The sequence below is a fragment of the Coenobita brevimanus genome, chromosome 54 (genome assembly GCF_032717465.1).
Source record: "Coenobita brevimanus isolate Jiangsu-jjx chromosome 54, ASM3271746v2, whole genome shotgun sequence".
In the NCBI taxonomy this organism is placed as follows: Eukaryota; Metazoa; Arthropoda; class Malacostraca; order Decapoda; family Coenobitidae; genus Coenobita; species Coenobita brevimanus.
Window position 1 is genome coordinate 11,802,820 of NC_137007.1, and position 25,104 is coordinate 11,827,923.

General features: G+C 41.2%; 1 protein-coding gene and 1 non-coding gene across 3 annotated transcripts in view; both read right to left on the bottom strand.

Annotated features, from left to right (window-relative positions):
* Positions 1 to 3,073: 3,073 nt before the first annotated feature.
* On the bottom strand, positions 3,074 to 3,192 carry LOC145401159 (5S ribosomal RNA). Its single transcript, XR_013897570.1, has one exon. It is a non-coding gene; the product is annotated as a 5S ribosomal RNA (ribosomal RNA).
* Positions 3,193 to 9,703: 6,511 nt separating this feature from the next.
* Positions 9,704 to 25,104, bottom strand: part of LOC145400931 (uncharacterized) — a 59,263-nt gene continuing 43,862 nt past the window's right edge. For both annotated transcript variants that reach the window (XM_080273296.1, XM_080273295.1), the window contains exons 5-10: positions 23,552 to 23,671; positions 20,407 to 20,559; positions 18,486 to 18,634; positions 17,537 to 17,675; positions 11,568 to 11,757; positions 9,704 to 10,094 (exon numbers count right to left, since the gene is read on the bottom strand). In XM_080273296.1, coding sequence (XP_080129422.1) covers positions 11,569 to 11,757; positions 17,537 to 17,675; positions 18,486 to 18,634; positions 20,407 to 20,559; positions 23,552 to 23,671 — 750 coding nt within the window. In that variant the 3' untranslated portion in view covers positions 9,704 to 10,094; position 11,568. The remainder of the gene's footprint in view (positions 10,095 to 11,567; positions 11,758 to 17,536; positions 17,676 to 18,485; positions 18,635 to 20,406; positions 20,560 to 23,551; positions 23,672 to 25,104) is intronic.

Consider the following 25,104-nt stretch of genomic DNA (forward strand, 5'->3'; position numbering starts at 1 on the left):
GGCCTCTGTGCCCCTCCCTCCGGCTTGTCTCCTACTACAGGAGGAACACCACGCCGGCGGTACCTTGCCACGGCGAAAGGGCGACACCGATCACCCTATAGGTGTACCCCGTACACCGGGCAAGTTCACAGCTACAGCCAAGGTGTGCAATAGGGGAAGGAGATCCCCGGCTCAGGCCTCCAGACACACTCGAGAGACCACGGGCAACGTGAGTCCTCCTCTAGCCTCTTTCCCTTCGGGGAGCCCTTTGTCGCCATCTGGGAATATAGCCCCGGATGAGACATTAGAGTGGTGGCAAGGCCCGATATCGGACCTACCGCCCACACCCGGGAGTTCCTTGTTCCTGCCGGAGCCCCATAGGAGACGCTGCCGCAGTCCAGTCCTGACGGCGCCTCTCCCTCTTGGTACCCGCAGTCCCAAGACGCCCAGGCCCGACTCCACAACCCACGACGAAGGCGATCCAGGCTCCCTCACTCCCCGGAGTCGGAGGAAACAGGCCCGACTGCTCCGGTTGTTCGGCCCCAGTCCTGAGGGCCACCTATCAGGTCGAGGCCCCCAGACCACAGGGCCTCCCTGCACCCCACCGGCGCGGCCCTAACACGAGGGCCGCCTCTCAAGTCGAGGCCCCCAGACGGGAGAGCCTCCCTGTATCCTAAGTGCAACAGTGATAGTGACTATACCCAGGAAACAAGGGGAAACAGTGACAGTGACAGTAACCAGGAGAACAGTGACAGTGCTTAAGCAGGAGAATATAGAAAACAGTGGCCCACTAGAAACTAGTGCTATCAGGGCAGAAAGTGCATTTTGTGAATTGTTTTAGTCCCTCCCCACATTAAGGAACCAGGGAGTTTTCTGTGAGTCTAGAGGTAGGAGCGCGGGCGAGTCGAAAGATAAGTGTACGTGTCTCCGTGACCAGGTGACAGTGTCGAGTGTCGCTATCCGCACCCTACCTCTTTTATAGTAATATCCCTGAACCAGACTCTCAATCTCGGTATTCTTACAGTGAACAACCCCATTTATATATTACCTCCAAGTGATATAAGAATCCCATTAAAGAACCTAAAGTGAACAACCCCATTTATATATTACCTCCAAGTGACATAAGAACCCTATTAAAGAATACTCGCAATCTCCCTGTGTAATAATGATAGTGCATATGATCATTCTGTGAAGCCAAGTGTTAATTCTGTATCTCTGTGTCTCTGTATCCTAAATATCATTCTATGTGTACTGTTATGAGTAGGACCTAAGTAATAGATGTGATACGGTATACTACCTGGTTTTTATGTCCTGTTACTTTGTTAGTGCTTTACTTCCGGTCTAGAAAGAGGACCCCGCTTCAGTAGCTAGTGTTTTTACGATGAGAAGTCGCCTTAAAAACGCAGCATTACAGTTTTATTTCTCTACCACATACTGTGTTGTAATATCTGCTGTTTTGTCCTGTGTCTGACTGTGGTAATATACGTGTAAAGGTTATTGCCTGGAGTTTGTGTGTCCTACCTCTTTTTTATTGCACTAAGCCCCGGTCTCGAGAGGACCCCGCTACACGTTAGGTGTTCTAGGACCGAGAAGTCGGACCTTTTTCACCTCACATTACATGTTCCTTTGTGGGTGCTTTATTTCCGGTCCGGAAAGAGGACCCCGCTCAGTCGCGGGCGTTTTTAGGGCGAGGAGTCGGACTAAAAACATCCCGCATAACAATGACACTGCAAGCTGGACCTTGTGTCACTAGGACATACGGTTGTTTATCATTAACACAGGTTGTGTGGTTTCGGACGTCTATTAATTCGTATTAATGTGGCAATTTAAGCCTTGCGGTAAAAACACGTAAGGTTTATGTTACTGACATTATTGAATGAACAAAACGAATCAGGGATCGCCTCTGATGAACCACAAACTCTCTGCTAAAACGAAAACATCTTGATCTCTCGTCACAACAGTGACACAATGTCATTATGTATATGACTGAATGTTGGACAGTCATATACATAATGTTGTTGTGTCACTGTTTTGACAAGAGGTCAGCATATTTTCATTAAGGCAGAGAGTTTGTGCTTCGTCAGAGGCGATTCCTAATTCGTTTGGTTCATCCAATAATGACAGGAACATAAACCTTACGTGTTTATAATGTAAAGCTTGAATTGCCACGTTACGATGAATTAATGGACGTCCAAAACTACACAACTAGTATTAACGATAAACAACCGTATGTCCTTGTAACACAAGGTCCAACTTGCAGTGTGTCACGTAACACCTCAGAATGAAATAGTTGGCAGATATACCGAAGTATTGTTTATTGATTTGTTGATGCTTAATACAGAGGTGTATGATAATATGATCAAAACCTGACGGATCATTTCATCAGTATCTTAGTTTATGCTGGTTAACAATGGGCGAGACTGGGGGACGAGAAGGTAAAAAGAGACTTTTTGTTGAAACAGCAACCCAGAGAGTAGAATGGTGGAGGTGGGAGCGAGAATAAATGAAAAAAAGACATCATATCTTTCAACAGATGTTCACTATACTATACTTATTTGTAACATTATAATATAGGATGTAAATATAGACAATAACCATACATTGTAGGTCTCCTTTCATTTTATTGCCTTACTCGTATGTTGTGGATAAAAGCAAAGTGATTCACATTAAATACCATTAATACTTACCCCTACTGGTTCTGATTGTCTATAAAAAACAATCATGGCACACCGTAACATAACTAGCTTTGGCCATCCCACATCTACCCAACAATGCTTATACTGGGGTTGGGGTAGGGGCAGTGGGTGTGGGATGTTCGATTCCCCGGTTGCTCACTGGTCGTGACTCTGGCTATCAGGGGGTGAGAAACTAATGCTTTCGGGTGTACCACATTATTACTATATGCATAATGCTGGATCTTACAAGTCCAGTATAGCTATTTATGTTAATCACACAGATGCACATACCAGGTTTTTCTTTCATTCATTCATTGCCAGACGCCATGTATCCCAAACGGGGTGGCCAAGGGCTTAGAATTAATTGTTTTACAGGGAGGGGCACTAATCCTCCACCAACCCCACTTGACACGTATGGATGCCAACAGCATCTGGTGTTCCCCGACGGTCACCCATCCAAGTACTAACCAGACCCAACGTTGCTTAACTTCACTGATCAGACGGGAAGCGGTGTTCTCAACGTGGTATGGCCGTTACTTCACATAATTACAGTAAAAATCAAGATTTGGTTGGTGAATGATTACTGAAGCTCAGAACCATCTTTCAACATGTGACAAAGGAAAAATTGTAAGGGACATAATCAAAGTGGATGTAGATGAGTACTTGGAATATCTGACTGGAGAAAATGGCTTGGGGATATGAATGCACATGAGAAAGCAACTGGATCCTTAGTAATTCCATTTGTGAATGATTATTGAAATTCTTGGGTGGACCACTTTAAGAAGGCATTACAAAACCAACACAAATTGTGTCATTTTGTACATTTTGTAATATAGCTGAAAAGCAGTGTAAATATTATGTCTATCAAACTGCAAAGTACAATTTTTTGTTTTTTTTCATTATACTCCCTTTTTGCAAGCATCCTGAAGAGGAGATTTTTCCCTCAAGATATCAACCAGGCATTTTAAAGGGTTATGGGAGGAAGCTTCCCCCACTTGTAATGCTTTCACTGCTTCATCTCCAGTAAAAATCCCTCACAAACCATGGCAACCTTCCTCTTGATTTGTCAATGTTGAAATCAGCTGCCATATGATGTGATTCCCACACCTGTCTTGTCATGGACACTGAGGAACATAATCATTTAGTTTAACTGACCATGTTATAGCTGTGGTATCTCATTTAGAAAGATTTATTTGGATAACATTATTATTTATTTATTTATTTAATTTTTCCCTCTCCAGTGGCAGACCTGTGTGTGCAATATTTGAGTTGAAGTGTTCTGCCCCACATGCAGTCTGGATGTACATAATTTCCAGACTGACTATTTCTGTTCATTTTGATGACCTTTATCATCTATTTTCATCAATTTATCGTCCTTCATTTTCCCCCTCCTTTCAGTGCTGGCTGGGATATAGAGGTTCCTGTATATATCAACACTTGAAGCACTGCAGTTGTTGAGACAGATTATTATATTCTATAACTATCAATGCTTGACGTATAGCAGCTGGATTCAACAGACCACATCTTTCACTTCACTTGTGGCTGCTAGCTCTTGGATCAACAAAGTAAGCCAGCACATAGGGGCTTTCTCCTGGGAGCAGACTAAGCTGTCCCTTTCAGGTCAGTGATGAGTTAGTTCATGTAAGTTGTCACTGTACCTGATTGCGATTCCCTGCTGACATGACCTTTGGTGGAGGCACCAACCCCTGGACGGCTGTATCATATGCAACATAGGTCCCAGAAATTAGTCCCTGACACATCCTCCACCCTATTCCAATAGACAAATATCCACCAACTCCTCTAATTCGAATAGCTAATGCTGTAGATCATCAGTTATGAGAACAAGTTGACTTTAGGGAGTAAGGTAACTTTGGGTTGCCAGCCTATGTCTCCCTATTGTCCTAGTTTACTGGGCACTTGAACTACCATGTTGCATGCAATGAATCCTATAAGGGCCATCAACCCCAACTTTGGGTCAAGATCATGACTGGGTATCATCAACCCCGCCCTTGCCTGTAAAATATAATTCTTCATTATCTTGCCTCTTTCAGATATGCATTTATTGTAGACCCCCGTGATTCTGGGGTAAGCCTTTCTCAACATTATTGTTGCAGCCTTTGTGGCAGTACCTTTCCCTCTGCAGGGTAGCATCTTTTGGCTATTTGACCCATCCATACCAGAAAAAACGTGTGAAGATGCCACCGTATGGATTGTTGGTTCTTGCACTATGGATGGAGTATGTGCCTCTCATTAATTAGCAAGTGGACAGTCAGTACTCAGTTGCGTTGTCTTAATCCCTTGAATCCAGCTATTCATTCTTGCAACCTCCAGATGATATTATTCATCTTATAAAATGATTTAGTATTGAACAAATTAATTAAGGCTATATCCCATCCAGATCAACAAGTCCATCTCAAGCTGAAAGAAATAGCAATCATTAGCAAGATTAAAACACAAATTCCATAATTGGAGTGAAGGAGTTACAGTTGTCCATCCTCTCTACAACAAAAAGGTTTGCCACATGGCTACTGATTTATGCTCCTGAACTTGTTTTCTTGGCTTATGATCACAAAGGACATACAGTAGACCTTCACTGGTTCTCCTCCCCATCCTTGTGAAGGCATTTCCTATCTCCCTTGATTTGATTAGCCATGATACTGAAGATTCATCCCACCACCTCACCTCTGTACGTTAAGTTTCTTAACCCCTACACCGCGGGCTTGTTTACTAATAACTTGCGTGTGCCGCGGGGTTATTTGGGCTCCGACAGACTCTCAAAAAATATTTGCCAAAAATCAGTTATTAGTCCTAGAATAATAAAATTATATATGCTTATGGCACATACCTTCAGCTTTCTCCTGGAATGATTGTTGAGCCTTCATCGGTTACCGTAGGACTTGTGGAGACCTCTGAAGTAGGGTAACGAAGTCTCCACTTTACACTTCCCGACAACCCGTAATATGATTACCACAGCCAGATACAAACACTATAAACACTATTCTACAATTTTCAAGTAGTTTGGGATCCATACTAAAAAAAAAACACTGTGAAAGCAATGGAAATTACGAGCGCGTCTGATCGTCGCACTGGCACTAGTTCGCTCTTGGTAGTCTGTCATTTATTATTCATAAAACCCCTCACACTTTATATTTCTATTACTATATAACACTTATATATATCTATAGTCTTTATCCATAAGTTTCCTTCAGTAGTATTAGTTTATTGTCACTGTAGGGATTCAATTTCTTTCAGTAAAATACGTAGCATTCACTTTCTCGTCCTGTATACTGGCATTGAGAGTGAATGTCACTTTCATCTTCACTCTCATAACTCATAGCATTCAGACATGCTAGAGTGAAACTTTCACTTTCATTACTCCTAGGGTATATACTCGTATTCTTATAATACTACTCATTTACATTTCTATTTACGTTCTCTATTTTATTTACGTTATTTACATTTCTATTTTATTTACACTGTGTTGTGCACTGTCACTTGAAATAACTTATAAAACTATTTTCCATTGTTCACGTATATTTACATTCATTACTTTCACTTGCTGTTTACACATTATTTACACATTATTTACAATTCCACTTGCACTGTTTTACTCAATAGAAAGATCGTAGTCACTCTTTTATCAATTGTCAGCCCTTTACCTCTTTCCACACGAGGTTTAGTAGGGGTAAAGGTCACAGGGCCATTTGCATGGGGGTGAAAAAAGGCCTTGAAGTCAGCAAGAAGAAACATACGTACTCTCGCTTCGGAAGTTGAGAGAGAACTGAGTGATAACGGAGGACCACCAGTGTAGAGGCCTGCTAGGGGTTATTCAGAGTTACCAATATTACTTCTTGAAACAGCTAAGTCTAGCACTGATATGATTGGCAGGAAATCTAGACAATACATTATAAATTTGGTAGTTCCAGGTGAATGTAAATATCACTTAGGTTGCTCCCTTCCCTCCTTACATGTATATTTATTAAGAAAATAGATTAGAGGCCTACTTAGGAGATATATATATTCAGAGCTACCAGTGTTATATCTTGAAACAGCTTTGTCTAGCACTGATATGATTGGCAGGAAATCTAGACAATACATTATAAATTAGGTAGTTCCAGGTGAATGTAAATATCACTTAGGGTTCTCCCTTCCCTCCTTACATGTATATTTATTACGAAAATAGATTATAGGGCATATTTCAAGGGGGAAAAAACAGCGAAAATTAGCGAACGAGTGCACGTGAGGTGCTGTCAGGTGATAATTAGCCAATTCCAGGTGTATGGCACTCTCACTTACCTTATTTCTTTCTTGTATATATTATTTGGTATAAGAATAGGACATAGGGCTTATTTCAATGGATGAAATCAGTGAAAAATTCCAGGGAAGATTTACTTAGCGTAGCATGGCCGGGCAGGCGAGAGGATAGGGTAATGGAGGGGGGGTAGGGAGGGGAGTCAAGAACGGGGAGAAATGGCTAAATTGTCAACAATGGATGGGAGTACAGATGAGATTAGGAGTGCTGACTAGTGTTGGACATTGGCAGTACCGATAGATGATACAAGCCCCCACTTGGAAGCCCAGGTGAATTCAAAATAACACAGAATCACAAAAGCGACGCCCCGCGGTATGATCCCTTGCTCCCAAGCGTCACGAAAGTGACGCCCCGCGGTTAAGGGGTTAAAGGTTGGGCACTGCTGTGCTGCAATACTTGAGCTGGCATAGAGTTAGCACAGAGGGTGGTCTGTTCTTCAGTGCAGTACAACACTTTGGCCATGGTTAGGTATGGTCATCTCATGACTAAAATGGCTTCTCCTAGGGGTTAACCATGTCATTAAGATGTGAGAGTGATATAACAAATCAGGAGGGCATGTCACCAAGGAAGTCTTCCCCTAGGATTAGTCTCAACTTGTCAGCGGCAAGGATCATACACCATACTATTGTCACATAAACTTGGCCTGAAACTCCCATCTCAGTTTTGAATGCACTGGTGAAACAACAGATTAACAACAAAATATGATGCTGGTCATAAAAACATGCTGTCAAAGAATGAAGAGTTGTAGTATTGTATTTTTCTGCCATTGAGCTGTGTGAAACATGCAACAGGATGAAAATCAGAGTCAAGAGTATGGTATTGTATCCACCCACAATGAAGCCCAGGAAATGGTGGCAAACTCATGTGACTAACTCCCATTGGCTGCTGCATCCTGTCACCACTGGTCCCCACACAATCAACCAACACCTCAAGATCAGATGCAAGCAGCTGCCTTACCACTAACATCCCTCACCTACTTTTAACTGCTTCAAAACACCACACCTATGTCACTACAGGCGTAAACATAACAATCCCTTCCGTGAATGAGACTGTAGTCAGAGCTTGTCACCCAGGTCAAGCAGGCTTATAGCCCTCCCGTTAAGTGTCCAAAGATCTCAGTCAGTGGGAAATAGTACAACAGTGCAACTGGCTGCACGCATCCAGGAGTTTTCACAACAGACATGACCAGTCGCAGTGCCTTTCAACAATGTATCTCAATGCCATCTGGCATAGCCCACCAAAAGTCCTTCAGGTCTCCAACTCCATTTCAGAGCTCACAATGGCTCTTCAGTGACCTAAACCCTTCACGGTCTCAACACCTATTCAAGCTGTCTGCCATGTTAGTCTGTCAGGGTATATGCACAGTCCTCAACCTTTCCAGCCATTAAACCCTTCACTGAGCTGTACAGGGTCTTCAGTTGCTTCAGGTGACACAGGAACCACTACTAATGCCTTGACCATCAGTGAATCATGGTGCTGCCAAGCTGTCATGCTAAGTAATCTGATATCAGTCCTTTTCCAATCAACTCGTTAGAAACACAGTCTTTGGTCTCTGTCCAGGTGCATTACAGTCAGGCCCTCATCCTCCTTGCTCAGGCTATCCCTTTATTAATCTTCACTACTCTTTGTAAGGGTGACTTCATATAAGGAGCATCAAGTGGAAGGGGGGGGGGGGGGACAGCACCAAATAACGATTTTTGCTGATAGAGTGATTTTAAAGACACTCAGTTCATTAGCCCATATCCAAGAGCTCTGCTTCCTCTTCCTTCCCATGTTTCACAAAATGAAGCCACATACACAAGGGAGTGGTGGCATTAACATAACCATGTACAACTGACATTCCCCACCATTCAAGACAAGATCAAAGAACTGTGTTATACAGTGCTTCATTGAACAAATGGACAAAACACTGACATTCCTGACTGAGGAAATGTTACTATGCATTGAGGCATTTTAACTGAAGACAAGAACCAAAGTACCCTCTTCACTGTTACATGAATCTGGTCCAATAATTCCATCACCACTTTACAATTCCTTGGTGAAGTCTGAAATGGCTCGATGCCTCTTCCTCAGCGGCTCTCTAACTTCACTTACTGTGAGAGAATGGGGTTTTGGGCTTTTGAAAATCTTCTCTTTCACCTTAGTAACAGAGGACACAAATACTGTACTACCCTGAGGCCCAAAGTCTTCTTATATTAAGCATATGGTGCTGCTTACCATATCACTAACTAAGCACCAATACTCAATGTATACCGTACTGTATTCTCAATATAGGCTACCACTATGTCATTCAGAACTGGTGTGCTGGTATTATGAGGGGTATGAGATATCGGCATGTCTCGTGGAAAATCAGACGAGTTTTTACCATATTCAGATCCCAAAACTTTTCTCTGCTCTCCAGTTGGGGATCTATCTCACACTGAATTGGTCAGCAGTCTATAACTATAACTATCTATCACCTCTTTGAAAGGTTTTATAACACAATGAACACTAAATCCACAGTCTTGCTGCATGCATCTTACTGTCTGCAGAATACTGTTTAAGCCTGTTACCTAATTTATCTAATAATATGGAATGATGGATGGAATAACCCAAATTTTCTTCCTTTAAAAACTGACAATCGATTCATTTAAAATTCCAAATAGAAATGAATAATTTCACAAATACAAGCAATAAAAAAAAACTTTAGGCTATTAGAGAAACACATAAGACAAAAAAACAAAAATTCATTTCTACTTTCATTACTCTATAAAGTTCACATGGAAATCTGCCACAAACCATAATAAGTTATGAAGAGTTTGTACAGGCTAAAGCTAAGAAGCACTCCTATAAACCTAATGGTATCACAGCAAATACAGAATGCTGAATTTCTATTTAATCTAAATATGAACATGAAATACAAACAATGTCCTTCTGGACTATACTGAAACAAAAATGACTGACTCTGAAACATTTCACAGTAAACTTAAACAGTAAACACAATCCTACCTCTACACAACAATAATTCTAATTAACTTTATAGTACTTTGTTATCTCCATATATAAAATAATCAACTATAAAACAAAAGCATAGTTCTATACAAAAATGTTTCCTTCTGCTACTCTTTTATTCAATTTGTTGGGGCTTCCTGAAAATGGAAAAAACATAAATTTAATATCCTGAGGTCAAATTTTTGAAACACTGTAACTGGAAATTAATTATGTAAAGCCCTACTCAATAATTAACTATATTTTTTTAGTTGACTGACATCATTATTCTTGGAAATTGTTACTACTGGACAATTTATTCTTATTCTAATTTAGAAAGCCCCCAAGTTATGAAGGGATTACAGAACACTACATCTTATTCCTGTTCTTCAAGAAGTCCGAGCTAAGTTCAATAAAAAATTAAATAAATAAATTACTTAATTTAAAAAACTGGAGAATACAAGATGACAAAAATGGTGTAATAAAATTTGGAAAAACAAGAAAAAAAGTCTGCACCCCACATTACACCAATGTCAACAAGGATGTGCAAGATAGCACATTTCATCATCGTATGCTTCAGAAATTGTCTTAACTCCTAAAACGCGGCCATTGACAGCCGACCTCCCCCCGGGTGGCGGGGTAGGATCGAGGTCTGAGTACCTGTAGGAAAATATTAGCCAAAAATCAGTGTTTAAGCCTAGAACATTATACTTGGTATGGCAGATAGTACTTACATTCAGCTTTCTCCAGAGACAGGTGTTGAGCCTTCATGGACTACCCAAGGACTTGTGGAGACTTGCAAAAGTTGGGTAACAAAATCTTCACTTTCACACCTCCAGCAACCTGGTTTCCCCTCTACCACAGCCTCATTCTGTCACAGTAAACTTTATACTACAACATACAGGTAGTTTGGAATCCGTATTTATACAATAAGCACTGAAAATAAGGCTAAAATCAACGAAGCGTACGGCTGACATGAAGCGCGGCGGCGGTCTTCCCGTCACTCAACAAACATTTCCATTTTCACAGCTAAAAACACGTATACTACATTATTTTCAATCATATTACTTCCCAAAAGATCACCGCGGCGCACTATTTATTCTGCCTTACGCCCGTCACTTTATTCTTGTTCCTGACGGCCGCTCGCACTGACTCGGAAGAGCTAGAACTCGCCATAATGTCACTTTGAAAGCCTGCGGTAAACTGACGCTAAACAGGGGCAAACCGCGCGAAAAAAAGCTAGTGTGACAACTGAGGAAACAAGCGTTTCCTATTAGCATAAACTGCTTGTGAGAGGAGAGCGCAGATTTACAGTTCTGAGCAGTCAGAGCGCTGCCATATATCACAGCCAGGCTGGCCGGGCCATGTGGGGGGGGGGGGAAACGCGATACTTGGCAACAACGGAGGTCAGTAGCACAAAGGTCAAGTATGCTAATTGTAGCTAAAGGGTGGTGGTACTGCTAGACAATACCAGCTGGAACATCCTGCCCGCGTTTATTCAAAATTAACTCGAATCGCAAACGCGACGCTCAATGTTTCAGGGGTTAAGAAAACGTAGGCTTTTCTACACATTCTTTCTCACAGTTTTTGTACCATAGCCCTTAATACGTATACTGTATATATCAAGATATTACCTTAAGATATCATAGCTGTCTGGTCGTTCTTGTACTGCTCCATTAGTTTCTCAATTTCTGGACAGAGGTAATCGAAGGCTGATGGCTCTATAAGCACTGGCTTGGGCCTATTCTGTCGCCCAGCATAGGAGCATGTGGCAACTTTGCTGACAACTTCATTCACCTCTCCACCACTGAGCTCATACGAAAGCTGCAAAATTGATTCAGAAATAATAATAATAATAATAATAATAATAATAATTATAATAATAATAATAATAATAATAATAATAATAATAACCATCCACTCACTCTGTGTAGGGATGCCTTAAGGTCTCTACACTGAGTGACAAGCCAAATGGTTTCCTGTACCCAGGAAACCATTTACTACACTGGGTGGTAACCATATAACTGGGGTTTTTGGCCAGGTTAAGTGTCCCCCAGATTCCCATATCTAAAATCACTTAATCATGGCAGTTGTTTTGGGGAGCCTCGGAGGGCCCAATACCTGCCCGGGCCCCAACCAAATGGGCAGATTCGCATGGCCATGTGGGATGTGAGAGGTGTGAATGAGGAAAGCAAGAGGGTGGAAGTGGTGAATGTGTTCAAGAGTGTGAGATATTACGTGATGGCATTGTATGAAACAAAGATGAAAGGATGTGGAGTGAAGTGGGAGGGTGTGAAATGTGTAAGATCGGGTATGAATGGGCGAGGAAGATGCAAGGAAGGAGTTGCTTAGTTGATGAATGAGGTATGGCAGAGTGGAATGAGAATTTACAAATGTGTCAGCTTGAGAGGTATGTATGTCCAGTTCAAGTTTGAGAATGTGAAAGTGGTGGTGATTGTAGCATATGCATCGTGTGTGAACAGGAGTGAGAAAGACAGATTTGGGGATGAGCTGGATGAAGTAGTGGGAGAAATGCCGAGGAGCTATCAAGTGATCATAATGGGTGATATGAATGGAAGAGTAGGCACTGATCCTGAGGATAACATAATGGGTTGTAATGGAGTACCAGGAGAAAATGATAATGGGATGTGACTGAAGGATATGCGTCAGGAAAGGAGGTTGTGCATTTGTAACTCATATTTCAAACACAAAGATGTACATAACTATACATGGTATAGAGGGAACGGGGACCACGTTGAAAGGAGCCTGATTCATTACGTGCTCGTAGAGAGGTTGATTCTGGGAATGGTTGCTGATACAAGGGCTGTGAGAGGACAATGTGAAGGTCTGTCAGATCATATGAGTGTGGCATGCAAGATCAATCTGAAAGGAATGAGGTGAACCAGGAGAGATAGGAGCAGTCAGGGAGAAAGACCGAAAGTTGAGAAGCTAAGGATCAAAGAATTGGCAGATGAATACAGGTCCAAAATAGGGGAGGAGTTAGAATCAGTGAATTGGAATGAAATGAATCTGGACAGCCTGTGGAATGCATATAGGGACTGCTTACAAAGAAATGCTAATGTGGTGTGGCAAGAGTAACAACAAAGAAGAAAGGCACGGCGTGGTGGGATGAGGAGGTTAAGAGAGCAGTGAAGGAAAAGAGGAAGAAGTGGCTAGAATGGTTACAGGACAGGGGTTCAATTGAAAGAACTGAATATATTGATAGCAAGAAGCACGTAAAGAGACTAGTGAAGAGGAAAAAGAGGTTAAGAGCGCAGTGAAGGAAAAGAGGAAGAAGTGGCTAGAGTGGTTACAGGACAGGGGTTCAATTGAAAGAAGAACTGAATATATTGAGATCAAGAAGCACATAAAGAGACTAGTGAAGAGGAAAAATAAGGAGGTAAATGATGATTCGGAAGAAAAATGGATGTAAACTACTCTGAAAATAGGAAGTTATTCTGGAAACTGGTGTGGAAATGTAGAAGTGAAAGCAGAAAGAAATGTGATGGTGTGAAGGATGCAAGTGGTAGACTATTAACCCATAAGGATGAAGTAAGGACCAGATGGAAAGAATATTTTGAAAGCCTGATGAATGGGAATAGAAAGAGCAGAGCAGCAGTAAACATGACTGGTTCTGGGGGTGCGCAGAGAAGGCAGGCAGTAACAGGAAACATGACACACGCACAGGTGAAGCTGCTGAAAAATGGGAAAGCACCTGGGGTTGATGAGGTGTATGGAGAGATGATCAAGTGTAGTGGAGAGAGCGGAATGAAGTGCTTGTTGGAGATACGTAAGAAGGCATGGATGAGTGAAACTGTGCCAACAGAATGGAAAAAGGCTGTGACTGTACCCCTGTACAAAAATAAAGGTGAGTGAAGTGGGTGCAAGAATTATTGTGACATAAGTTTACTGACTGATGAGAAGGGTGGGTGGTGAACTGAATGAAAGGAAGGCAATGATTGATTATGTGTGTGTGAATGAAAGGATGCGAAAATGTGTAATGGATGCAAGAACTTATAGAGGTTGGGGGAGTGGACTTTCTGACCACTACCTCGTGGTGGCCAGAATCAAGATCCAATTAAGATGGAGAAATAGAAGAAGGAAAGGACGGGAAGAAGGAGTATTTGTAAGGAGAGTGGAAAGGTTACAAGAGGATGAGAAAAAGGCAAAGTATAAGAGAGAAGTGGAGGAACGATTGGGCAAATACGAATTGGAGCAGACGGGGGACGTCGAAGGTGTGTGCAGGATATTCACAGAAGGAATATGTGCAGCATGTGATGTGGTGTGTGGGATGAAGAGAAGACGGAGGCGTGTGCAAGGAACAGCGTGGTGGAATGAAGAGGCGAGACAGGCTGTGGCACAAAAGAAGAAAGCATACAATGGATGGATGAGAAATAGGGGCGTGGAAGAAGTTGAGAGGCGGAAGAGAGAGTTATATGTAGAAATAAAGAGAGAGGGGAAAAGATTAGTAAGAGAGAATAAGAAGAGAGCAGATGAGGAATTTGGAAGGAACTTGAGTGTAAAGTGGAGGTACTAAGAAAATGTTCTGGAAAGAGGTGAAAAGAGTAAGACAGGGTGGAAGTGAAGTTAGCTGGGGAGTGAAAGATAAAAATGGTAGATTACTAGTGGAGAAGGGAGAAAAAGTGAGCAGATGGAGAGAACACTTTAAGGAATTGTTGAACATAGAGGATGGAAGTAATGAGAGTATAAGTGGCTGGGAGAAGGAGGGAGGTGAGAAGACAGGAAGAAATCAGTAGGACAGAAGTTGTGGAAGCAATGAAGAAAGTTAAATTGGGGAAAGCTCCAGGAATTGATAGAGTGTGTGGTGAAATGCTGAAGCATGGGGGAGATAGTGGTAGAATGGATGTGGAAAATGTGCAGATTGGCCTGGGAGGAAGCTAGAGTTCCGGAGGATTGGAAGTCAGGTATAATTATTCCCTAGTACAAAGGAAAAGGGGAAAAAGAAGTGTGTGGTAATCACAGGAGCATTTGTCTTCTTAGTATAATAGGAAAAGTGTATGGTAGGATACTTACTGACAGAGTTAGAGAAAGAACAGAGGAATTAGTTGGAGAAGAACTGGGAGGCTTTAGGAAGGGAAGAGGTTGTGTAGATCAGATATTCATTCTTAGATCTTTAATGGAAAAGTTTCTAGAGAAGGGAAAGAAGTTGTACGCAGCTTTCTTGGATTTGGAGAAAGCATATGACAGGGTGGATTGACAAAGATTCTGGTAAGTATTAAGAATATATGGAATAGATGGGAAGTTGCTGAATGCTGTGAAGAGTATGTATGATGGTGCAAAGGCTACAGTGCATGTGGATGGTGAACTGAGTGAATTTTTCTCTTTGAAGGTTGGGTTGAAACAGGGATGTGTCATGTCTCCATGGTTGTCCAATCTGTAAATGGATGGGGTAATAAAAGAGGTACAAGGTAGGGTAGTGGATGTTGGAGTGGCCCTGGTGAGAGAGGGTAGTGTTTGGAAACTCCCTGTACTGTTGTTTGCAGATGATACTGTGTTGTTGAGTGAAGACGAAGGAGAGCTGCAAGGCTTGGTGGATGAGTTTGGGAGAGTGTGTAAGAAACGGAATCTAAAGGTGAATGTAGGGAAGAGTAAAGTGATGGTCTTTGAGAGAGGTGAAGTCAGTGAATGTACAGTGAGGTTGGATGGTGAGGAATTGGAAAATGTGAGTATGTTTAAGTACTTGGGTAGTGTGATGAGTAAGGATGGAGGTTTGGAGGGTGAAGTGCTTGAAAGGGTACAGCAGGGAAGAAAGGTTGCTGGTTCCTTGAAAGCAGTGATAAAAAGCAGGGAAGTGAGCATGGAAGTGAAAAAGTTACTACATGACAGTATTGTGATACCAACTCTAACATATGGAAGTGAAGCTTGGACGTTGCTGGAAGGACATAAGTCAAGAGTGAGAGCAGTGGAAATGAGTTATTTAAAAGGAGCCTGTGGAGTCACATGGAGAGACAGGCTGACAAATGGGGATATAAAGGAGCATTGTGGTGTGGATGTGGATGTGATAGGAAGCATTAGGAGGAATACACTGAGGTGGTTTGGCCATGTGGAGAGGATGGAGGATGAAAGACTGACGAAGAGAGTGTATGTGTGTGAGGTGGAGGGGGGAAGAGGGAGGGGGAGGCCGAGGATGAGATGGAGGGATGGGGTGTAGAGGTATATGAGAGAAGGGGGTGTGAGTTGGGATCGGGGCAGTGAAATGGCGGGGGACAGGGCGACGTGGAGGCGATTTGTTTGTGGCCACCCCGAACGGGATTGAGGCGTCTGGCAATAGATAGATAGACAGAAGTTTATTGAGTGTTGTAGGGAAGGTATATGGAAGAATTATTATAAAGTAAGAGAGATATCAGAAGTTCTAGTGAGTGACGAACAGGGTGGCTTTAGGAGAGGCAGAGGATGTGTGAATCAAATATTTGCTGTGAGACATAGTGGAGAATGTTTGTGAGAAGGGTATAAGGTGTTTATGGCATTTATGGATCTGAAAAAAGCACACAACAGTGTAGACAAAGAAGGATTGTGGAAGGTTTTGCACATATACAGTGTAGATGATAAGCTGCTAGGTGCCATCAAGAGTTTTTATGATGGTAGTGAGGCATGTGTATGGGTAAATGAGCATCTAAGTGAATGGTTCACGATCAGTGTGGGCATGCAACAAAGTTGTGCAATGTCCCCATGGTTGTTCAGTATATATATATATATATATGGATGGGGTGATGAGAGAAGTAAAAACACGAGCATATCACACCCACGACTCATGTGTATGGTACTGAGTGAGGAGAGTCATTTCTCCAGAGGAAAAGAGTGTTGTCTTGGCTGTATGGATTAGTTGCCCAACTGGACCCATAAAACAAAGCTTGAATGTATATAATATAACTTCCAATCCATGTCTGCCTAGTTACAATTCATTATCACTGTCAGTGTATTCTTTGCATGCAACTGTGGGGGGGAAAAAAAAAAATAAAAGACTCAGTAAGAAAGGACTAACACTAACATAAAGCCATTCTACAGCCTCTTTGCCCCACTTTTCAGTTCTCTTAATGTTTCCATAGCATTAACCATCTCTCTTCCTTTATGCAACAGTTTTCCACATCACACACACACACACTTCCCTCCCTTGTCTATAAGGTACTCAGCATTCCACACACTTAAGCTCTACTCTTCACATACTCCTAAGACTGACTCAATTAGCTACTCTCCAGAATCATTACTTTGCTCCAGGGTGCAATACTACATTCACCCTGAATGCCACACCATAACACTTCATTCCTTGTCATGTAGCCCCACCCTCATTTCCTGTTAAGTACACAGTAAAACTACTGAAAAATTACCTCTACAAGCAACCTATCCTGATCTGCCAGTTTCTCCCAATGTACAGTATCAACTCTATGGAAAAAGCTGTGATATTCTGGAGAACCTCCCTGACTTTACCAACAGCCTGCACTGACATCCATATTTGCTCAATTTACGTTTATTCACTTCCCTCACAGAAACCGCCACATCATCTGCATATAATAAATTTGACACCGTTTTTCATAAGCCATCATCAACTTTCACTGAATTCAAATTCTTTAAAAAGGTGACTTACCAAGTGCAGGGCATGTGGGAAATTAGACTGTTCACGTTCCACAGCAATATGTTGGTTAAAGTTTCTGTGAGGAGCTAGGAAGTGAGGGCAGCCTGGGATCTGGCAAGCGTTATGTAGCAGCTTCAGCTTCTTGTCATATCTGAAGCAAGGAACAAAAGATACATGAATGACAATACGAACCAGACACAGTAAATAATCCTACTATCATCTATAATACTCTAGAATACTCAAAATTCTGTCCTCTTACCAGCTCTCATTATTTCACCATCCTAGGCTGTACATCTGGCCCACATCACCCACTTCCCAAAGCATCCATTACAGCCATCAGCACAACAATCTCGCAAAGTAATAATATAACTTGCCTCTAAATTATTTACTATTTGATAGGGTAAAAGAGAACCTTATGTTTAAAGCTCTATACTTTTTTTTCTCTCTCTCTCTCAAATATCCTTCCATATAATATCCTTTACCTCCACCAATTCACAACTCATTTCTTCAATAACTCTGAATATTCTTGGTGTCTATGTCTCCTAATCAATTTTGGTAAAATCAGTGGTAGTTGTTTTCTTGCAAAATCACCTCTGTGGCTGGATGTGCTGAGCCAACTTGATGCCCCCCCCCCCCTTCCCCCAGTTGCTGGGCATTATTTGCACATGCAGAGTACAGCTCATGTATGGAAGACTCATCACATGCAGCTCCTTGAAACAAAGAATCCAAAACTTTTCCGCTCATCAGCTCCTCTCTCCAGTGATTCCTTTCAGCCTATGTAACAGTAACAGTCAATCAATCTCATTCTCATTGCTACAACTCTGATCTTAGCACTTAACTCTCAGCCTGCATCCCTTGCACTGGCATACTGCACCTGTCTAGATACACACTCAACCCTTATATGCCCAACTATAATGCAAACAAAAGGAAGAGTGCCTTGGGTCAAAAACAAAATTCCTACCTGTACACTTTAGAGAAAGTTTCCTCATTGACTTGGATGCCCATGTCCTGTGCCTGGGTAACCACTTCCTGGGGTGTCATGGGCATCACAAGAGGCTTGTGGGCCTCATGGTACAGCTTATACCACTCTTCTTCGGCACTCTTTAGAACCTACAATTACAATGATGTTTATGTTACTTTCTTATTCTTGCTTTCAGTTCAGCCTTTCAGTATAAAGAAGGCATCCTGATTTCCCCAACTGTCTTTTATCATAAATTTATCCAAGTGAGTGATGGCTGTATATAATGATTAATGTGGTAATACATGTCTGATAAGCACTTATATGAGTGATGGAATGACTAGAGGTGAAGGGGAAACTACCACATATCACTTTACTGTATTTCTTGGTATTACTCACAAAACTTCTGGTAGAAAGTCACTTCACAGATTAACACAAAGGTTAACAAGACTGGCAATGCTACGAACAATTGAAAGGAATGAGCAGAGAACACGGGATGAATTGCTGTTTAGGGTGAAACAAGATAAGAAGTAACAAACAAACATGGGGAAAGCCTGGAGAGACATTAGTCCTGAAATTAAATGACAGACTAAAATGACATGATTATAGGAATTATAAAACTTAAGGTAATATGGGGATGTATTTCTGAAAGCACTGTACTAATGCTGCATCCCACCTTCCTCCTTACTAGGGGGTGAGGGTGGGGGTGGGGGTGCAGAGAGTTGAGGTCCATTTGCATGGCCAGTAAGGTTGGCATGATTAAAATCAAATTATTACAATCACTTGATTATAATTACAACTATTTTCCAAAGGAAAATAGTATTAAAAATTAGACATTATATGGTACTCTTTGTGTACTGCCTCACTTTTCAACAAAAAGCTGTTTACAGCATACAAATAGATAAAGTCACAACACACTGATGCAGGCCATTTGTTCCTGCCTCTTAAGACATTGAGACATGGTGTGTACAGATGTACAGGACCTATCCCACAGCTTGGCAAAGAAAAATATCAACTAGGCAAATGTTCTAGGTAAATTAGCTTTTCTGTCCTGTGTACTCATGTATGACTGGTGAACTAGTTTATGCATTTGGCTTCATTTTTCATCACTATTACATCACTGGTGCTGGCGAGGGATGCCTTCACACAGTGGCACCGACATGAATGGGTTGCTTTGCTGCCTGGTTATACAATAGGAGCATAAATCTAACTCCCTCCCTATCCCAGAAAGAAGATGGGCTGCTGAAGGGCTACTTCACTACACAGTCCACCACGTTCAACTAAGCTTGAGGCCACAAAATATCTGTACCTACCTAAATCAGGTATATAGTATTTAAGTTGTTACTACTGATTTACTAAAACTTGATAACACATTAGCTGCCAACTACTTCCACAGACACAGCACCCACTGAGGTATATCTGACTGGGCTAATTTACTTGTTTTGTGGTAATTACCAGATTTTAATTTTATTAAATCTTATGACGATGAAAAAATTTTCTATGTTTTATTTTTAGGAATCAGATTTCTTGCAAACCCCAACAGCCAACAATTCTTCCCACTGCACTGAATGTTCTCCCTTTTTGGTGGATTCCCCATCCAGGGACACTGCTGCCAAACTGCAATGCAGTCATCACCCTTTCCTGATAGTGTACCCACACAATACATGACTTGCAAACAATCCATTGTGCCTACACTGCAATGCAACCTCCCACAGCAATAACATTTACTCACCTCATGCACCACACTATCCCAACACAGAAAATCCTCCACCATTGCCTCAACAAAAAATCACAAAATGACCAGCTGAAGTGGCCAGTTACCAGCAGTTCAACAGGTTCACATTCAACTGGTCCCAGGCTTGCAACAACATGTCAAAGTACTGATAATATACTGTACTTTAAAACATTGTTCTCATACACATACCTCCTCAGTAAGCTTTTTTTTCAATACAGTTGCATTCTCCAGTGTCACCTTCTTCTTGACTAGCTCTAAACAATCTTCATATGATGCGAGGTCTTTTGCCAACCGTTCCCTTGAATTATGGCATTTCAAAGCTTCAGTCACATACACGAACACCTGCAAATTGTACATATTTGCTAATGACTGTTTTACAAAAAATGCTTAATATAAACACACTTGGAAACTACAGAGCCTTCATTTAAACCCTGCAATACTAGATGGCACTTAGCCTGAATAAAATCATTAGGTATTAGCAAGAACAGAATGTAAAATGAACCATCATACTTGTGGTTAATAATGTGTGTGTGTGAATGAGTGCAATGTTTACTGTTGGGGTGTTTAACCCCTTAACCGCGGGGCGTCACTTTCGTGACACTTGGGAGCAAGGGATCATACCGCGGGGCGTCGCTTTTGTGATTCTGTGTTATTTTGAATTCACCCAGGCTTCCAAGTGGGGGCTTGTATCATCTATCAGTACTGCCAATGTCCAACACTAGTCAGCACTCCTAATCTCATCTGTACTCCCATCCATTGTTGACAATTTAGCCATTTCTCCCCGTTCTTGACTCCCCTCCACTACCCTATCCGCTCGCCTGCCCGGCCGTGCTACGCTAAGAAAATCTTCCCTGGAATTTTTCACTGATTTCATCCATTGAAATAAGCCCTATGTCCTATTCTTATACCAAATAATATATAAAAGAAAGAAATAAGGTAAGTGAGAGTGCCAAACACCTGGAATTGGCTAATTATCACCTGACAACACCTCACGTGCACTCGTTCGCTAATTTTCGCTGTTTTTTTCCCCTTGAAATATGCCCTATAATCTATTTTCGTAATAAATATACATGTAAGGAGGGAAGGGAGAAGCCTAAGTGATATTTACATTCACCTGGAACTACCTAATTTATAATGTATTGTCTAGATTTCCTGCCAATCATATCAGTGCTAAACAAAGATGTTTCAAGATCTAACATTGGTAGCTCTGAAAATATATCTCCTAAGTAGGCCTCTAATCTATTTTCGAAATAAATATACATGTAAGGAGGGAAGGGAGAAGCCCAAGTGATATTTACATTCACCTGGAACTACCAAATTTATAATGTATTGTCTAGATTTCCTGCCAATCATATCAGTGCTAGACTTAGCTGTTTCAAGAAGTAATATTGGTAACTCTGAATAACCCCTTAGCAGGCCTCCACGCTAGCCCTCCGTTATCAGGTTACTCTCAACTTCCGAAGTGAGAGTACGTATGTTTCTTCTTGCTGACTTCAAGGCCTTTTTTCACCCCCATGCAAATGGCCCTGTGACCTTTACCCCCTACTAAACCTTGTGTGGAAAGAGGTAAAGGGCTGACAATTGATAAAAGAGTGACTACGATCTTTCTATTGAGTAAAACAGTGCAAGTGGAATTGTAAATAATGTGTAAATAATGTGTAAACAGCAAGTGAAAGTAATGAATGTAAATATACGTGAACAATGGAAAACAGTTTTATAAGTTATTTCAAGTGACAGTGCACAACACAGTGTAAATAAAATAGAAATGTAAATAACGTAAATAAAATAGAGAACGTAAATAGAAATGTAAATGAGTAGTATTATAAGAATACGAGTATATACCCTAGGAGTAATGAGTGAAAGTTTCACTCTAGCATGTCTGAATGCTATGAGTTATGAGAGTGAAGATGAAAGTGACATTCACTCTCAATGCCAGTATACAGGACGAGAAAGTGAATGCTACGTATTTTACTGAAAGAAATTGAATCCCTACAGTGACAATAAACTAATACTACTGAAGGAAACTTATGAATAAAGACTGTAGATATATATAAGTGTTATATAGTAATAGAAATATAAAGTGTGAGGGGTTTTATGAATAATAAATGACAGACTACTAAGAGCAAACTAGTGCCAGTGCGACGATCAGACGCGCTCGTAATTTCCATTGCTTTCACAGTGTTTTTTTTTTTTTAGTATGGATCCCAAACTACTTGAAAATTGTAGAATAGTGTTTATAGTGTTTGTATCTGGCTGTGGTAATCATATTACGGGTTGTCGGGAAGTGTAAAGTGGAGACTTCGTTACCCTACTTCAGAGGTCTCCACAAGTCCTACGGTAACTGACGAAGGCTCAATAATCATTCCAGGAGAAAGCTGAAGGTATGTGCCATAAGCATATGTAATTTTATTATTCTAGGACTAATAACTGATTTTTGGCAAATATTTTTTGAGAGTCCGTCGGAGCCCAAATAACCCCGCGGCACACGCAAGTCATTGGTAAACAAGCCCGCGGTGTAGGGGTTAACAGTGCTCTTTCTTATGTAAGTATAGAGATGTCTTGCCCGATTTAGTGGGGCTGCTTTTAATAGGTTATCCAAGACTATTTAGTGCTCAGGTATGCTGGGTAACCATGTCAGTGTTTTTCAGGGCAGATATTATTGTGATTTCAACTGTGTGGGATGCCACCATTACACTCAGCTGGGATACCACTAATATACTGTATCATTAGCAAAAGTTTGCACACAATCCCCATATGTTGTGCCTTCTGTTTTCACTTACCTTAGGATGTCTCTTGTGACAAAGAGGTTAATTATGGTTATACCTAACTTCTCCAGTTTGAAAGTCTTTCCAAAGTTCTGCATACACCAAGCAGAATGAAAGTCAAAAGAGTAGAAAATTGACCAATGTCTGGCTGCATTTACATGATCAGAAAACCTCCAACCACCTCAGAGATTCATACCATTGTGTTCACAATAAGACCATCACTTGGACTGGTGTATTCTATGACTAGAGTCCCAGATGTCTAACCTGTATTTAGTACAGCTTTCATAATCTACTGGAACTAAATTTTTTAAAGTACTGTAATTTAAATTTGTTTTGTCAATGCTTTCTAGTTCACATCAAACCCAGCCTCATTTGTCAGTCCCTTAAATCACTATGATCCTTCTCCACCAACTCTATATCCAATGTACACCTTTTTGCTTACAGAATGGAAAAATAAGTTAGAAGGCAGAGAGGAAAAATAAGCAAGAATATCAAGGAGGCAGGTGTCAGGGGAAAAAATAAATTAAGAAGAGATGTGAGGAAAGTATCCACAGAGCAAGTCACATTACCTGTTTCTGGTCAAATGCCGCATCAATTTTCTCCTTTGGTAGGCCAATTTCTTCTGCCCAAGTTTTGAAGTTTGACCATCGGACTGCACCACAGCTTCCTGAATTCTTCAGCTGTTTCACCTGAAGGAAAAAATAATAATAATTACTGTACTTACACTATACAAATAAATTTTCGTTAAGTCAAGGAGACATCCCAGGAGAACAGGGTAAGCCAGGGTTGGAAAAAAAGCATTTTATAAATGATTTAAGACAAGACGGTGATTTAAATCATGTTGTAAATTACATAAACATCATAAATGACACAAGTTTATAATGAATGAAAAAAAAAAATAAAAAAATAAATAAATAAATAAATAAACTGCTGTACATTTGAAAAACCATGACAATTTACCAGTACATACTGTAAAGCTCTATTTCAAGCTGTCCCACAATACAGTAGCATTTTTTTTTTTTTTTTTAATGCGAGGAAGAAGGAACCAAAGGCTGTGAGCCCACAATTCTTGTTCCTTCCAAGAGAAAAACAAAATACAAGAGAGTCAAATTCCAAATCTGATCATTTCGAGATGCCTGGACACACTGCGTTTGACAGACTGGAGATCATACGAAACAGGAAACAAAGACAGAGGGAGACAGTTCCAGAGCTGACCTGTTGCATAAATGAAGGACTGGGAGTAACGGTTAATTCTTGCATAAGAGAGTTGGACAGAAAAGGGATGAGAGTTTGCTGCTAGACGGGTATTACGCGCCCATCATAGAGGTGGAGGAATACATGCAATCAGTTCCGAGGAGCAGTGACCATTGAAGCAGTGATAGAAAACAGACAAAGATGCAACAGTGCGATGAAGAGGCAGTCAGTAAGAGGAGGAGTGTTAATAGGACAAAAAGCCTTTGACTCCACCCTATTGAGAAGAGCTGAATGTGGGGAGCCTCCCCACACGAGAGTTGTACTCCACACAGGGGCCGATAAAACCCCTGTATAGAGTCAACAATTGTGGAGAGGCAAAGGAGGAACGGAGTCGGCTTAGCACACCCAATCTCTTGGAAACAGATTTTACAAGAGAAGTAATATGATCTTTCTAAGATAAGTCCCAAGGAAATGAAACCCCAAGCTTGTTCAAGGATGATGCAGGATTAAGCTGAATATTATTAAACATTAGTGGGTATACCTGTGGATGATTTTGTCGGGTTGATAGATGTAAAAACTGAGTCTTTCATGCATTAAAAACAACCAGATTGTTTTTACCCCAGTCAGAGATACGAGCCAACTCAGACATTAGGCGTGCCATTGCCTCATCCCTTGTTTGTTGATGTAACTGTTGAGATGGATGTTGCGGGAACCAAATGGAAAGGTGAAGGGTGGAGTCATCAGCGTATGAGTGGATAGGGTTAGATGTACAGCTTAGAAGGTCACTGATGAATAAAGGGAAGAGAGTTGGTGACAGGACAGAGCCCTGAGGAACACCACTGTTGATAGATCTAGGAGAAGAACGATGGCCGTCTACAACAGCAGCTATAGAATGACCAGAAAGGAAGCTAAAGATGAAGACACAGAC